At 43.6% G+C, this 18,023-nt stretch overlaps 1 protein-coding gene across 1 annotated transcript in view; it reads right to left on the reverse strand.

The window, feature by feature from the left end:
* Positions 1 to 16,242, reverse strand: part of LOC138612084 (metabotropic glycine receptor-like) — a 96,463-nt gene extending 80,221 nt beyond the window's left edge. The window contains exons 1-2 of the mRNA XM_069685394.1: positions 15,380 to 16,242; positions 2,950 to 3,055 (exon numbers count right to left, since the gene is read on the reverse strand). Of these exons, the coding sequence (XP_069541495.1) occupies positions 2,950 to 3,055; positions 15,380 to 16,239 (966 nt within the window). The 5' untranslated portion in view covers positions 16,240 to 16,242. The remainder of the gene's footprint in view (positions 1 to 2,949; positions 3,056 to 15,379) is intronic.
* Between the last annotated feature and the right edge of the window lie 1,781 nt (positions 16,243 to 18,023).

Below are 18,023 nucleotides of genomic sequence, written 5' to 3' on the forward strand. Positions count from 1 at the left end.
GATGACAACAATGCTTGTGTCACTTAGTCGGCATGTTAGCAGAGCTATATGAATGGTATTGTTGGACTGTCAGTCCATATTGTCTAGAGAGAAAAATCTATCCGACCACTGTAAAGCTTGCCAACATTTTTGTCACCCTCATAACTCAACCTGAAGATAAAGCTCAGTGATCCTGGTGATCACCTGACATGTTGTACAGTTATTCATGGTAATTAAAAGATAAATCCCATTCGCTTCACTGATCCCCTGATCTTTTGTGTAGTGCCACCAGCAGGTCAAAGTTTATCTCAACATCTACTGAATGGATTGGCACAAAATGGTTCTAAAAAGATTAATCGTAATTACTTTAGTGATCCCCCGACTTTTCCTCTAGCGACACCATATCATTTACAATGTCGCCATAAAATGTGGTTCATGAATCGGATGGTTAAGTTATTACTAAAGTGGTTGGTTAACTGTTCTAGTGCTCAAACCATGCCAAGTTTAACTTCCCCAAAGCTTTGATTGTTGACATAATCCCTGAAAATGTTAGGATATCCCATCAACCTAAAATAGTTTAATCTTTAAAGCTCGGCTTGGGCGGTATCCATTTTTTCATACTGCAATACCTTCTTGCCCTAATACCGTATATGGTATATGATGATGTTTGAAAATAAAACAGTGCTGTAAAACTGCAGAGCGGCTAGTTGGAGGAGGAAGTCGCTGTCACACATGTATGACATGTATGACATCATCTGTTATGATGTTTGTGCAATTACTTGGACACGCCTTACTACACAACGCAAGATCATATGTAATGTTAACATAAATGATACGACTTGCAAATCTCAAGGACGCACACACACAAAATAACAGCTTAAGTGGTCGCTTCTCTCGCCGTTTCTCTCTGCTCTGGCGTGCCCGCTTCAGGTTTACAGGGCGCGCTCCCGCTGTAACTTTCTGTGAGAGCGTGAAAGTGTATTTGGCGACTAATGTTTTTTTAAAACATTCATCTTTTTTTATCTGTCAATAAAATAGTAATTCACGATCGATTAACTAACTGGGCACTCTCCCCCTGCACTCTCTCTCCAATAGGCTACATGAAGTTCTCTCTCCACACATGCTCCCTCACACGTCGGCTGCTGCGTCCTGCCTTCCAATGCATCAATTTGGGTGCAACATCTTCTGATAAATATGGGCCTTCTTTACATTTTTTGTGCAGCTGTGTAGTGTTGGTCTCATTAGTCTGTTTTGATCGTTTCCACACGCAACGTGTATAGAATAGTGGCGGTATACAGGCCACCGCAAAACTTTGACGGACATGTCTTTATGCCAATTAATCACTGTCAGTGTTTTTTCTATTTTTACTAATGCTCATCATGTAAATAATGCCTGACGCTAATATTTAGATTCCTTATATTTAGTGTGCCATCAGAGTTTTGTTTGTTTGAGGTTTGTTTTGTTCGCACTGTGAGCGCACATTCACGTCCAGACTGTCGCGGACCGTCGCGCATTTCCGTAGCTCGTCCTCTGTGTGCATTGTATCAGACCGTTTGTTGTAGCCTATACGCATCGTATTTTTCACAGTTTATCTTTGTATTTAACCTCAAAATGCGAGTTGTGTTACTGTAGCAACTTTGTAAAATGTACAGCTCATGATGAATGTCAGCAGATCAGACACATGGAGGGAGAGAGAAACAGAAAGAGCCGCTGTGTGCAGGTACAGCAGGTGAAGGTGTGTGGGGAAAAATAAGAAGAAGAAGAGAAGCAAGGTATTTATGTGAACAAACACCAACATGGTGGAGAAGAATGGAGCACAGTTATAATGGTATTACTTATTGATCGCTGTATTACGCCGGTATTGGAATTCATACTGTCTGGATTTCTAAATACCCCAGTATACCGCAATACTGTGATACCGCCCAAGCCTATTTAATGCTATTCATTAAATGTTTGCATGCTAAATTAAATGGTTCTCAGGTAAAACGCAGTTATATGAAACATGCTCACAGTAACGTTTAGTGCTAAGCATCACCGTGCCTAAGTACTGCCTCACAGAGCTGTCGGCTTAATCTGTATTTAGGATCTCTAACAACTCATATTAACAAGGAAAAGCATATACCTGCAAACCTTAGAATGTGAGCGAGGTCATATTGAGTGTGTTAGCATAATTACATTAGCATTTATTACAGCCTCTAAACTCAGTCTTGGGGAGCTTCTACCCTTTTAAAATGTCATCATGTTTAAACACTGTGGGTTAGTGAACGGACAGCTTTATCCTTTCTGTTCGGTCAACTAGCTTTTGCTCTCAACCAGAGAGCCTTAAAGTGAGCCGGTCGAGGACACTTTGATAGGGAATATGGTCAAATTACTCTTTAGTCTTAATACACACTTTAACTTTAATCCTTGTTTGATTGCATATTTAAGAACATAATGAACAGACTTAAAGGCGTATGTATGAGCCATAAAAAGATGGACAACATGACAGCTCCCTAAAAGTGAAGCCAAACCCTCTCTATCGCCCCCTGCTGACTGGCTGCAGTTTATTTTTAATTAGTTATTTGATGCTGTAAAAAGGATGATTGACAGCTCTGTTGACAGCTCCTGCAGCCGATCTGTTCCTGATGACCAGAGTAGAGGAGGAACGGTGAGAGGAGACGTAACTAAAACAATCTTTGAACGTCTGCTTCAGACCAACACAAGAAGCTGTTCTGCTGTTAAATACGCCGACATGCAGGATCTTTGCTGTTTTTTTTCCCGGTCAGTTAAGAGTGTGTTTTGGTTAGCAGAAGGGGCCCTTCCCTTTAGTAGAACATGAGGAGATGGAGCCGTGTCGTCCATCTATATATACAGTCATTGGTATGAGTGAATGGTTGAACGTATCAGTGACGTACATGCACTTCTTTGACAGCACACCAGCTGACAAAAAAGACAAGTGAAGTGAAAGAACTCCATCCTGTAAAAACTCACTTCCATACTGGTGAGATTACAGCGGTGAGTCCCAGCGAACCAGCCACTGGTGGAGCACTGGTCAATGTCCACATCCTGCAGGTTCACGTCCACACGAACGACACCTCTGCCAGAGAGAGAGAGAGGAGAGAAGAGGGGAGAAAGGACAAGAGTCAGTGTTGGGGAGGAAGGAGGACAGTGAGTGTTACGTAGAGTTAGAGGAGAAATCACAGGAATCACAGAGAAAATTAAAAAAGAGGGGGAGGGGGAGAAAATAATGGAAATGATAAGGAAGTGAAATTAAATAAGAGCGGGATATAGCAAAGAATTAAACACAGTCAAAGAGAAAATGCAGAATAAGTAGATTGGGATGATAACAACAGAAGAGAAGAAGAAAGGAAAGAAATGCATTTAATAGGAATATTAGAAAAAGCATAACAGAAGAGGACGGAGAGAAATGATGGACAGCTGTGTTGAATTGGGACAAAAGAGACAGAGTTACGAGGTTAAGCAATTCAGTGTGAGGGAGAGAAGAAGGCGGCGGAGGAAGCAAAGAAGACCAGAATGAAAGAGATGAAAATTAAAAAGGACAGGAAGAGTGATGCTCAGGGGAAGGAAGGTCAGGAGGGCAAGACGCAGGGAAATAGAGGGAGGTAATAGAGAGGAATGAAGGAAATGGATTGAAAGTAGAGAAGAAATTAAGAGTGACGGAGGCGAAGAGCGCAGAGGGAGAGAGGGAGATGAAAGTAGGGAATAGAAAGAGAAGTTTCGACAGGTTGTACTGCTTCTTGCCAGACAGTAAAGATACACTTGTTTTAAAGACTGTGTTGTTTTGGTCAGAAAAGGAAACTTTCTCCTCCAATAAAAAATGTACAATAACAAATATGAATCATTAATTTCTCTCACAGACTTTATTAAAGAAGTGGACGTCACCCGATGGTTTGTGGATTACTGCTCTGAAGCCTTGAGCTGGCCATTCTGCCGGTCGCCATCTTGGTTTTTTGGCACCAGAAGTGACCATATTTGGGCGAGACGTTGGACACACATTGCCTCTGTAGTGACTTATCAATGAGTTAGCCACAAGCTAAAGCATACCCTGCGCTTCTTACGTGGTAGCTGTAGGTCAGAGGTAGAGTAGGTCGCGGTTTGATGCCTAGTTCCTCCAGTCGTCAACTGTATCTCAGTTCTGCTTCCTTCTAAGGACTCTACGAAGAATGAGTCATTCGTAGACTGTGCAGACGCCGAGGCCGAACTGAGATGAGACTGTCTGGTCTACAGATGATTTCCTGTTTGCGTCACCAGCTGTTCCCCCCCCTTACCCCGGCATCACAAAACAACACTCCTGTCACCAGGCCATTTTGGCGTCCTAGGCAAGTTTAGAATTTGGCTTTTTTTATTCATAGACACTCACAATAAACTTTTAGAGATAGAGTTTCTTTGTCTCTGTCCTCGCTCTCTCTTTCCATCACATGCTACTGTCTCTCTTCCCCTCTCTTTCTATTTTATGCTGTCTGTCATTCTGTCTGTCTGTCTGTCTGTCTGTATCACATGTGGGATTAGTTGAGTCGGGCGAGCTAATTAAACAACAGAGCGTACATTTATATATATGACAAACCCTCTTACCCTCCCCTTAAAGATTGAGTTTGAGTTTTTCCAACTGGACCTGAACGCATCCTCTCTTGTAACTTGTGTCAGGAAGTGCGCACTGAGTGAGTGGTCGAGAAAGTACGAGAGAGAGTGGCAGAGTGACGGTTAATGCGAGCGGAGCAGGAAGAAAGGTGTCAGTCTTGCAGTAAGTTTGATTTTAAGATCAAGGCTTCATTAACATGTTTGAGGCTCAAGCCAGCGCCCCCCAGGACGTGGCGCCCTAGGCGACTGCTCATATCGCCTATGCCTTGACCCGGCCCTTCCTGTCACCTAGCTAACAGGTAGCTAGCTGGATAACTAGCTATCATAGCTAACGTCACATAACTTGACCCATTATTTTAAAGATATTTTGAAGTTTCAAGACCCCTTTCGTTGTTTTTAACATGTGTATCTCTAGCTATGCGATTGAGTTGAAACCAAAAACCTTTAAAAGTGTATTCCTCTGTCGTTCATGAGTCCACCATCTCGTTTGAATCTGCGTGCAATGAATCTTGGGATACGTTGGGTCACAACGCAAACTTAGTAGAAAGATATTTTCTAGAGGCAACAAATCAACTGAGAAGTTTTCAGACAATCTGACTTCTTTTTGCAACCAGCTCAGTGACGTCCCCTCCCCTGGCCAGAGGAAAATGGCACATCTTCCACAGAGGGCTCTTTTGAGGTGGAGGACTTCTCCCCTCAAGAGTTCCCTGAAGAATGTGGTGGAGGACCGTGGTGGTCCCGAGCCCTATCGGTTCGCACCGTTGGCTCCAGCCCCACTAATGCCTGAAGACGGAGCTTTCGGAGCCGAGGCAATGCAAGTGCGCCGACCGCACGTGCTCTGACCGGCGTTAACATTCCTTTTTTTAAAAATTAATTTTGTGATGTAATTTTGTCCCAAACGGTCGTCTCTACGTCACCATTGGCTGGCAAGGTCCAGGGCTGATTTAAAACAGTAGGGTGCGTGTTTCCAACCCATGTTTAAGCGTGCAGTTACTCTTTAATAAGTACATCACAAGAAAACGTTTTCTCTTTGTGTAACAATGCAGCACGCGGAAAAGGAAGTCTTGACGGGAAGTCGTTTATTGTTGAGTGTCCTCAAAGGCTGATCGTCTCAGACTATAGCCGATGGGATCCGATACTGGGATGCTGTTAATGGTTGGTGGTGATGTGGGGAAATGTGTTCGCCAATACTTCCCCCAAAGAACAGGCTCTGAAAAAACATGTATACCCATGTAGAACCCATGTATATTACCTGTCCAACACCAAACAGGAAGACGAAGCTAGCAACACACTGGTGAGCGTAGCTGAGCAATTAGCAGCTGAAGAGCGGGACTCAGAGACACACAACTAAAGGGAGAGTGAATATTGGACTCAAGCCCAGAAACAAAACTCCAAATGACGCTAATATAGCTTTCTGCCTCATGCACTCGACTGTATAGCATTATATGCAGGATATCTCGCCTACAGAGATGCTGTTATTCAGGCCTGCCTACATTACAAACAAAAGAATAGAAACGCTGGTCATATAACACAATATGATATAACTGCAGCCTCCAAATGACCATTAATTTCAATCAATATCTTTCTGAAACTGACTCAATACAACCTTCATACACCTCCTGCATACTGTGAGTAGGGCCTTTAATGGGGCTATTTTCAGCTGCAGACTAAACCACACTGTTACAGCAGCAAACTGGTCTATCTGGGATTGATTGAAAATAGAACTACAGTGTATTATTCCACACTTATATTATAATGAAGGAACTCCTCACCTCGAGCAACAGTGTGGCTCATTAATGTGGTTTAATAGTTTTTGGACAACAGTGGAGCTCTGCTGCACAGGGGAATAAGACAGGCGTACGTGTGAGAGGGTTTGAATAATCGTTGGTGTGTGAGTTTTTATGGGATTGTTCTGGGAGCAGCGTTCCTTGTTTTGTTTCAGTGTATAGATTTAAGGATTACTCATGCTGTTTTTTCTCTACCCTTTGGGTTCTGTCCAGAATTATTACAAACATTTGGCCAAAAAGTGAGAAAAAATGTTGTTTTCTCTCCTCTTGAAGATCGAGTCGTCTCCGCAGGACGCTGGAGCAGTCTGAGTTCAACAAACAGAGGCTGCTTTGCCGGCCTGTGCGGCAGTGAGCCGTCACACATCCACACTGTGAGGTAAATAAAGTGAAATACTGTTCAGGGATGTGACTGCAATACGGCGTTCGAGGGAAACTACCCGAGACTTAAACGAGTGGAGCCGTGTTTACTTCAGCTATCTCACTCCCTCTCTGTTCGTTACACACGTAAAGCACCCTCACTCTTCTTTGATTTACCCTCTGCTGCCAATTTCCTCCACCATCAAACAACACCAACATTCACATGCAGCTCTCGTATCGCTCTCCTCTGTGGTTTGGTGGATGGTCGGCCTGACACCTCCATCTGCCTGCTCGCAGGTGGAACAAACAAGCATGCAGAGAGGCTTTGGCCACCCGCCCCGCTCAAGTACACAAGCAGACAGAAGGAAAAATGAGTGATAGAACATGTGTGTGTGTTTGTGTATGAGTGAGTGTGTGTGTGTTTACAGGTCAAGGCTTGGTAGAGAATAAAACAAGTACGAAAAGCAGAGAGATGTGAGCGATGTCAGATCTGAGAACCATCTGTGGACTCGCTAATATGAGGCAGAAAAAACACTCAGGAGTATTTTTAGTCTAGTCAGATTGCGGTAAAATGATCAGTGATTATCATTAAATGTCAAAAATAACAAAAAGGATTTCTTTTCTGTGGCCTCTTGTTTCTCATTATTCAAACTTATTAAAGGCAGAAAAACGGATTCCTCATGAACAAATGACGACCATGGCGGAGAAAAACGCCTGCCTCTTTCTCAGGTCAATGGTAATGAAAGAGCTTCTTAAAATTCAAGACGCATTCATCATAAGCGCTCCTTTGTTCCCGAGCACAAGGTGGATGCTGTGATTTATCCTCCCTCCTCTCCCTGTAGCAGCTTTTGAGTAATATTTCCTCCAAGTAAAGAAAGAAAGAAAACAGCCTACAGCCAAGCTAGCAGCTCTCTGAGGCTGTACGCAGAGCGGGGCTTTGAGCTAAATCAATCAATCAATTTTTATTTGTATAGCACCAAATTATAACCAATGTTATCTCAAGACACTTAGCAGAAAGAGCAGGTCTAGACAGTACTCTTTGTTATACCTCCTTCTCACCAAATTAGCGCGTTGGCGCAGGTTTTTCAGACGCCAATTGTCTCTTTTCCCATTGCCAGTGGAGCATACTCCTGTTGGTCTCTTTGCTGCTGTGTCACCGTCTGACGTCACAAACGCGCCAGAAACAGGGTTAGTAAACAGTGAAGATCTTTTACTCATTCAGTTAATTTATCAAACTCGCTGCCGACAAATTTGAGACGGGTGGAATTTGTAGCGGAGATTAGCGCATTAGCACTAAGCAAAAAAGTCAGGTGCTAGCTGTTTTTTTTGGGAAAGTGGGAAAGCGGCTATATAGTATTTAGAGAGAGAGACCCAACATGAATCCACCATGAGCAGTACTATTGGCACAGTGGCAGAAGAACTTCCTTTTAAACATCAAGCAGAACCAGGCTCATGTTGAACAGCCATCTGTTGAGACTGGATGGGTAAAAAAATGCTAATGTTAGCATGCTCAGAGTGATGTGTGAACATGCTGAGGCTTAAAAGACCATTTTAACTGTTTACTGTCTTGTTTTGGCGTGTTAGCATGCTAACATTAGCATTAAACACAAGTTCAGCTTTAGCTCAGATGATTGTCATTAGTTTTGCAGGTATTAAAGTATTGAACAAAGAAGAATTTGGATTTGAAGATGGTGTGAGATGAAAAAGTAAGGGGTCAACAAAGGAACATACATGATCCTGAGGGGGGATTAAAGTGAAAAGATGTGATGTGATTTAAAGGTAGCGCTATGTAAGTTAGCGGTCAGAGGTTATTAAAGTCTGTTAGGAGTATGTGCTCCAGTTATGCAGGGACTTCTGCGTAGTTTAGAGATAAGCCGAGTCAGTAGCTAAGGTGCTAATGCTAGCTTGTTGATGCATGAGTACGAATCGCAGTCAAGTTAAACGCACGAGTCTCTGGGCTTCATAACAAAGAACAAATGATGAAGCCATTCTTCTCACGTGGTTTAAAGTGATAATCTCAAACTTCTCAGTTGTGTTCTATCTGGCGGCACCTAAAGGCGCTAAAAAGGAACTGCGCTGCCGCTTAGCTCCGCCTACCCTCTCTGGCAGACCAACCTAACTGGGCGCAGCTTGTGATTTTTTCTGCGAATGTCACCACAGACACCCAGTCCATAATAATACTGTATACTGCAAATGCAAAGGCTTTCATCAGTGGGCCATAGGCTCAATCACCAGTGTTACCTCATTTGGCGATAGATAGTGACTTAACAGACATTTATTTAAATGAAAATCTTCAAGATTATCACTTTAAAACATAAAAAGTAGTTCGTCCAAATTTGTAGACTTTGCAGAGATAAGAGACAAATTACTGTTGAAGTGGTTTTAAATGGTGTTTTTGTTTGCAGGATAAAAAAATCCTGCAAACATTTTCATTTTGTTCTTTTCCTGGCAGAAATGGCCTTCACCAGCATCCACCCCCAAGTGCCTTTGTGTTTCTTCTTTGGCTCTTCAGAACAGCATTTACAATTTCATCAGCTTTTCTTCCATCTGCTTCAGAAAAGCTGTAGACAGGGTATGATTTATTTGCTCTGGACACAGATGTCTAACAGTTTGATCAGTTTTATCCAACACAAGCTGAGGCGGGTGTGGTCTTTAGAGAGACAGTGTCATATGTTGCTGTATCTTATTATCAATATTATCTACATTGTTTGTTGTGACAGCTTAACATCGTTGTAGTTCTGATTTACAGCTGCAAACTGACTGCATCCTGAAACAATGATATAACCTTTATTATTGTCCTGCTGTGCTTTAAAGTAATAATCTGGATTTTCATGTAAATGTCTGTTAAGTCACCATCTATAGGTAACACAATGGTGACTGAGCCTATGGCCGACTGATGAAAGCCTTTGCATTTGTCGTAGTCTCTGCCTCCCTACCTCACGATTCTGCTTTAAACAATCACGGACGTTTGGATTTGGACTGGGTTCTCTTTCTGTACTCTGAGTTGTAATGGGGTCTGGACGGAGAGTGAAAAGGATGAAAGATGAGTTTGGAGGCTGCTTTGAGGTCTAAAGTAGAAGACATGGTGGATGTGACTCCATCATCTACACCAGCTTATACTTTTCTGACCAAAGCCAAACAACTTTCTATTTTTAGAAACGTCATCACAGGACTGAGATGAGTGGAGGGAGCTGAGGAAAAGTTGCAGACCACAACTCGCATTAAGGAGCAGAGTGAGGAGGGGAGCAGCTTGTAGCTGTTGTGTACAGTAGTTGCAGCCAATCTTCAAACTCGATTTACAAGAGACGCTCTGCTCTTTAAAGACATTTCATTTTGTTCCCTCCTAATTTGGCTCCCTCTGCTGAAATCAAAAGTGTTTCTGACAACTGCCAAGCTACATTACTCTGGGCATGAAAGTTAATTTTCAAAGTAGGAAATAGGACAAAATAATCCTGATTTAAAGTCCACATTTTTCTGGAGCTTTCACTTTATAACATGGTCAGTTTGCTTGGAGATCAGTCTGTTTACATGCAGGACCAGCTGCTGCTATATTTCTGTCCCTGCAATATTTAGTACTTTTTGTCATCATGTTTTTTTTAAGGTTTAACATGAAAGCTACAGAAAAAGCCGGTAAGTGGATCTTGTTTTTGAATTTTGTCTACTTTCTACAATGTATGTTCAAGCCTGAGTTTGAGCCAGCGTTTTGTCCAAAAGTTTTGTCGATAAATCACAAATGCTGCAGTTGCACGTCAACTGAACGCACTCTCAGCTCTAACAAGACCATATGATATGACTGAGAGCCCAGAAGACACCGGGACTGCCCCCTGACCCCCTTACTTTTCGCTTTAGCCATTGAGCCCTTATCTCTCGCACTCCGACACAATTGCAGGAATCGTCAGGTCAGGAACAAAAAGTCTCACTTTATGCTGATGACCTGCTCTTATACCGTTACGACCCTGCTAATTCTTTACCACGTTTTTCATATCCAAGACCAATTTCATGACCTTTCGAGCTATAAACTAAATCTACAGAAAAGATTAAAGAGGGGGTATTATCCTGTTTCACATTTTCAGACATATATATAATGTTGGATGTCCAGACTAAACGTGGGTGAAGTTTAAAATCTGTAGGTAAAAGTATGTCGGAGTAATCCCCAGGCATCTCAGCTCAGACTGCAGGCTGCTGTGAACGCCAGGTTTCACACAGTTTTTTCTACACGCTGTACTTTGTGACGTCACACAGCGCAGCCTCAGCTGGCTTCGGAGAGCTGGCCAATCAGAAGAAAGCGGGTTTGTAGGGCCGGTGTTTCTTAAAGGGACGGAGCTGATTGAGTCGTTTCAGGTGGAGGCTGTGTGACGGCCTGCACAGAGCACCAGTGAGAAACATGAGGAGTTTTTTTAACTGTAAATTATGCTAAGCTACTCCACAAGTATCACAGAGTGAAATATGAAGCATGAAATTAGCATAATACTCCCCCTTTAATGACGCTGCTTGTCAACTCCCCTTCACTTTCCTCCATTTTAAGGTGACAAATACGTTTGCAAATTACAAACAACATCTTGCTACATCTGAAAAGCCTCGGAGGCATGGCTGCGCCAAACTTTTCAGCATGTATTCAATATCCGTCCAATTGTGCTTTGGCTCTATGAAGACCCTGGTGCAGATGCTCCCTCCCATCCTTATGTCGGCCCTCCTCTTTGCCAGCTTTCGTTTATTCCTCTGTCTCTTCATCCCTAGCAGACTTTACTAAAGATAAAGTGGTAAAATCAGCCATGGAGATCTGGACACAGATACGTCACCACTTCGGTAGTCTGTCCTCTTCTTTAAATTATCCAATTCACTCCGACCCTGCTTTTAAACCTTCGATAAAACTTTCAGACTGGCAGAATTTGGGTTTTAAAAGCTAGACATTATACAGCCCCAAAACATCAGCCAAGAAAAAAAAACCCTGTAAAGCAAAATAATTTATTTTCTGTCTTTCTAAATGGTATCTGACTTTGTCTTCGTCTTCTGTCACCAATCACTGTCACAACCATTTCAACAGTCGTTCAAAAAGCCTCTTGGCTGAGCTGCAATAGTGAATAGATTCACTCTGAATGTATTTACCGAATCACTTAAATAAAAGCTACAATTATAACAGGCATAAGGCGACTGTCACAGCAGATTTTCCTTTTCTCTCCACGGATAGTTAAACATCCTCATCACTGCATGTTGATGATTTTAGACAGGAGACATCCCAGACTGACAAGAAGTCATCTGAGACGAATGAAGCATCAGAGAAAGAAATGTGTGACCTGAAAATGTCCATTATAAAAGTGTCTCTCTGATACAGCACATTGATTGTTATGTAAGCTAAAGACTGTGATGACTCTGAGCAAACTGGTTCTGTTGTAAATCTTTTTGGCTGCTTCCCAAGTCTCTTATTTGATAGCTCCTCGCTCCTCGCCCGAACCGGAAGTAGTTCTGGAGCCGCCATATTGAGGACCGTCTCAAAGCTCTTATCGCAGCGAGGAGCGAGGAGATAGGAGGGAGTTCCAAGGAGCGATAAGCGAGGATACACGAGAACATCCTCCACGGAAGTCTTTTACTGGCCGACACGCCCCCTTATGAGATATCAGTTAGAGATCGGACTTATTTGAAACTTCACAACATCACCGGAGTTTCATATCGCAGAGAGGAAGAAGCAGACCTTAAAACAGACTTTACAGGGCGCCTTGAAACCGATTATAAACAAGGAAGGAAGCATGGATGCAATTTAAGAGACTTGGGAAGCAGCCAGTGTCTCCCGGATGCACTGAAGTGCCAAAAACTGCAGTTCCTCAAGTGTCCACTTGAGGCTGGCTACAAAATTGAGTCAGTCCCCATTAAGCCCCATGTTAACTTTACAGCAGGATTAAACATGTTTACAGCCTGGTACAAAAACAGTTTTGGTCTCTAACTCAGTATCTCTTTTGGTACAGGGGATTCACTTTTATATAACCCTGCCCATGTTAATTAAGCCTTGGTTGCTTTGAGTGATAGTTGGATGCTGCTGACTGTCTCCGAGGTGTGACCTCTGCCAACCTCTCGCCCTGTGTAGTTTATTGGATCGTCCAAGAAGTCTGTGCTCCAGTGTTTTTCAGAGAGTGAAATTTTGGTCTTGTTTTATTGATCTGTCAGCACTAATAAGGTTTTGTTGTCCGCGCTCACCATACCTGGGGCCTATACTACGAAGCGAGTTCAACATACCCGGGGTCTCTTCTCCTGATCCGGCTTCACTTAACCTGACAAAGGAGATTGCGCTAAGCGGTCACACATCACTGGTTATCAACTCGATAAATCAGCCCAGGGTTTCTATGAGCGCGTTCACATTAAATGGCCGTTGTTTGGAGCAAATGACCAATCTCAACACGGGCACGTCTGCCGTCAGATGATCGGAATATTTTACAAACTCAGAGCAAACTATGATTTTAGAAAGATATGAAGAAATTACACATAATCCAGACTAAAATCCACTCAGCTGCAGCTGCTGAATGCAGGAAGGACACTACACTTGTGTTTTACATTAGATTAATACCTTGCACAGATGTATTTTTGTTGCGTTAATGACAAACTTAGACTTAGTCTCTCAGCCGTATCAAACTATGGAGCAAATAAAAATCAATATAAAACCACAATTCAAAGCAGTTTGAATACTTACTTCTATAAATTATGAGTACAAAAGTTTAAGGCTTCATTGTTTTTATCAGTCTCTGTTGTAGATGTGTCAGTAAAGCACAATAAATATATTTGTAGAATATATTTCATAAAATCAGACAGTAAAGAGGAAGTGTTTCGTCTCTCTCTCCCTCCTCCCTCTCACGATCTGCTCACAGAGCTCCTGAATCAAGAGACCTGATTGGTCAGTGGGTTGTGCTTAGTTCAGGTTGATCTTGAACATAACCTGCTCCGGAGCAGGTTAAGTGTTCAGCATAAGTTACCATGGTGATCTACCCCGGTAAGAAGCTTCATTGTACTGAAAACTCGGAGTTCACCCTGAAGTTACCGCAATAACTGCAAAGCCTGCTTGGTAGTATACCCCCCTGGCTTGTTAGCTCGCTCAGTGTTTGTCATACATTGATTTATGTTTGGCGGCCTGTATATGGGAGTCAGGATTGTTTTGGGTTTTTCCCTGCAGACATGATGGCAGGACTTAATTGGACTGGATTGTGTCATTTGTTTGCCGACGTCTCCACCACCAGAGACGCGTGCAAGCTTCTTTAGTCTGATAAATAAACAACTGCGGTCAGCGTCCAACACGAGAGATGGGAGATTTGACTCTTTTTACCAACTGGAGTTTGTGTGAGTCTCTGACTAAAGAGAGTCGGGTTTCGAATCACTTGGTACTAATGCAGCGGGTCGAAGGGGTGAGTCAGTGAAGTTAGTGGAGATGAACACTCCAGAGTCAGTAAAAAGAGCCGTTCATTTCGAACAACTGTTTACACACTGAATGGGATTCTATTTGTGGTGGAGAGTGATGTGCGAGTCATGAGTCATCGTAGTTAACTAGGTAATTTGCCAGCAGATTAATTAGCCCCCAGGTGTCGATTGTTAAGCTTTGATAACTTGGCAATTACCAACCGCTCGCTCCTCTCCAGCAACACCATCACGTCTGTTAACTTCTGGCTCCTAAAACAAACACGCCAGCCAAGATGCTGAACTTGAGGCTCCAGGGGGACAGTCGACGAACCCATGGGTGACATCACAGCGGCTACATCCATTTGTTATACAGCCTGTTGATGACAGTGATTGCAGAACAATTCCCGACAATGTCCGGAGCGACTCTCCCATAACCAGAGAGTGAGTGTCCATGCAGCAGGTTGTGATACAGCACGTCAACAGGGTGGATACTCGCCAACCTGTCTCACAACATCATGACTCACTGCTGTCATCAAAAGTAAATGTCACCCACATGCATTTGTTTATTCTCTTGGCATCAAGGACGAAGCTTTTTCTCTTCTCTGAACAGGTTTTCCTGTGAGAACATTCTTGTGTGTGAAGAATCTCCACTTAGACGGACGTGAGGCTTTAGTGCGCCTGAGATTCAGATGGGCTTTAATGCAGTTTGAGATCATTCATTGTTTATTCATGATTTAATTGATCCTTTCAGACACTCTTGTTCTGCAGCCTTGAAATGTGAGAGCCTGAGGTGATTTAATGCACATAAATGCTTTCCACTCGCACAACAATGCCAGCTTGTATAGATCCCTTCACCAACAAACTGCCTGTGTAAAGCCTGCAGTGTTGGTTAGATGGTGGGATGCAGCAGTAGAGATGCACAGCTGTGCTTTGACAGGCGAGCATTTTAAATGAGAAGGGTCTACCTGCGTCTGTGAAGCCTCTTTTACACCATCTGTTCACTGCATGAAGGCTGGATTTGATTAGGATCCATATTTTAGTTTTATGGAGCGCGATTGTCAATCAAATGTGAAGCTTTGTCCTGGTTAAAAGTAAAAATTGAGACGTGATTTTAAAGCTGGAATTGATAGTGTGTTGTTGTGTGTTGCCCAAGAAAGTGTGAAACACCTTGATACAGTTACGAAACTATTTTTTTCTGCATTTTTAGTGACAAAAAATTTTTGAACACTAGCTGCGTGTTTTGCCTCTTCCTCTCCTTCTTTCTCTCACGCACACATTTAGACACACACACTTCCTCTCACCTGAACTCCGGAGCAGAGTTGCTCTTCAGTCCATAGAAGCCAGCAGACAAGGTGAGCAGCCAGTGAGGCACAAACGCCCCGTGCTCACACTCCAGGTAAGGTGCAGACCACTTGATCTGGTTTTTCTCCAGGAGGTAACCTCCACTCCCGGTGCCTGCTACTTCCGGGAGTCTCCTGTGCATGTGTGGTCTCCTCCTGTCCCTGAACTCGTTAAACCACTCGGACTCCGGGCTCCTGCTCTTCAGGTGAAGGTGCGCGGAGCTGGATAAATCCTGCAGCACCACTTCCTTCTCGGTTCTGGTCGCCTGGAGGAAAACGTGGGGTCCAGGTGTGGGAGCGTCCTCGTGAAAGGTCACTACAGCCCTGTGGATTTTGGGGTCCCCCTCCAGGATACTCTGCACCAGCGCGTGGTACCAGTGGATGTCCCTGCGCACGGTGTGCTCGCGGGACCTGTTGGCCTGCAGGATCATGTTCAAGAAGTTTGTCGCGTGCGCTACGGTGTCTAGGATGCTGTGCAGGGAGTAGTGGGAGGCGACGTGCAGGCCGCCTCGCAGGCTGCTCAGCTCGTACCTCCGCGAGCAGTTGACCTGCCGGAGCGCGGAGGAGTCCCCGGTGTGCAGGAAAGCCGTCACCACCCGCGGCAGGTCCTCCTCGATTTTGTGCGCCACCACCGCGCGCTCCGTGGCGGGTACAGAGTGGAAGTAAGTCGGGTGGTGGGGCGGCTCCCTGTTGATGTTTTGGGTGCTGAAGACTGGTGGGTGCTTCTCGTCTCGTTCATTGTCAGACCACTCCACGTAGCCGTAGTTTGAGCCCAAAACGAGCCCCGCGTGCAGGAGCAGCGGGACCACCAGCAGAGCCATAATGTTCCTCTTTACAGGCGCAGAGAAGAAACCGCGGGCACTTTGAGACACTTTGAGAAGCGCACACTGGAGGAAATCCTCAATTTTACAGCCATGATCGCACTAAAGACGATAATAGATGTCTACTTGTCATCTTTTTCTGTTTCCCTCTCTTCTTCTCCGTTTTGAAATCAGCACTATATGATCCAAACAGCTGCCCGCAAACCCCTCCAGCCCCCTAACTCACAGAAAAACAACACCGACTCCTCATCAGTCCGCCATTCACTCACGTGAAGCGACGTTAAACCCGCGCGCGCACGGTCTCCGTTTACTCCTTCCCGAAGAAATCCATGTGAGAAGAGCAGGATGACGAGGAGAGGAGCAGATTGTTCCTGAAGTTCCGTCCCTCCCTATAAAACCTCTAATAGGCCACCTGAAGTGTCGCCCACCAGAGTGTGTGGTTGTTTCTCACTGCCTGTCAGCCGGAGGTGGGCGGAGCGTGGGAAACACGGGAGCTGTCCGGTGCTGAAAGTAGCGCCCGTAGGAAGAAAAGCGAGGGAGGTGGTGGTGGTGATGATGAAGAGCTCTCGGTGATGAGGATGGAGGAGCCGCCTGTCAATTAGAGGGAATCTAATTTTAGAGCATTAGAGGAGTGTGAAGGAGGGAAGACCAACAAGACAACCATCCACACACGTACGTTTGATGCTGAATATAGCCTACTTGTACTGTGTACAGCATATAACCAAAATCATGTAGACACATAAGCACAACATCTATACTATATTAACATCCCAAGTCTCTCATCCCATTACAATAAAATGATTAGGTTAAATAGTTTCTTAAAAATAAACAAGCCTGGTTTTAATAGTGTGTATGATTTGTCATCTTGTTTGTTTATTCTTTACACACAAACATCTATTTTATGTCTGTCCATCCTGAATGAGGGATACTTCCTTGGTTGCTCTCCCTGAGATGTCTTCCATTTTTTCCCACAGTCAAATGTTTTGGGGGGAATTATAAACAAAGCACAGAAGGTGTTATAAGCTGTACAGATCCTGACGTACGGAAGCCCAAAGCGGACATAGATCCATACTTTTTATTTACTCTGTTTTCCTGTAATAACGAGTAATTTATGTTTGTTCTCGAGACTTATTTTTTAAGCTGCTTTTCCCATTATAATGGGATAACTTTCTGGTATAGAAAACAAAACAACAGGCTGCTCACTGTCATATCACAGAGCAAGACATGCCATGCTGCCATTGCCCACACTAATGAGGTAAGTTAAGCCCGTTTCTATGTTTGTTTTGTGCTTTTGCAGCTCTGGGGATACAAGTTATGATCATCTGACGTTACAGCAGTGCAGCGTTATCTCAAGATAACGAGATAAAGAACTCCAGAAGTCGAGAAAACAACCAGAAATTACTCGTTACCACAGAAAAGCAGGGTAAATAAAATGTATGGATGCATGTCTGCTTAGGGCTTCCGTAGAAAAGCTCCTTGAGGCAAATGTGTGAGTCACTGGGCTATTTAAATAAAATGGACTTGACAGTAAACACACCTTACGAAACTACAGGCACTCTTACGGAACCAGACATTAAGACATTCTCACCTCTCAACTGTGAACCATAACGATAGGAACACATGCTAAGCACCCAATTTAACAATTTAAAGCACATTTGTGCAAATTTTTGTCTGTAACTTTGTCGTTAGTAAAACTACAGAGTCAGCTACATAAATAAAATAAAAATTGAATCTAGTAAAAAAATGATGTCACATATTAAAATGTTCCTCTGTTGAACAATGAC

The sequence above is a fragment of the Semicossyphus pulcher genome, unplaced genomic scaffold, assembly GCF_022749685.1.
Source record: "Semicossyphus pulcher isolate SPU_LCO1_2020_fin unplaced genomic scaffold, fSemPul1.0.p SCAF_7, whole genome shotgun sequence".
In the NCBI taxonomy this organism is placed as follows: Eukaryota; Metazoa; Chordata; class Actinopteri; order Labriformes; family Labridae; genus Semicossyphus; species Semicossyphus pulcher.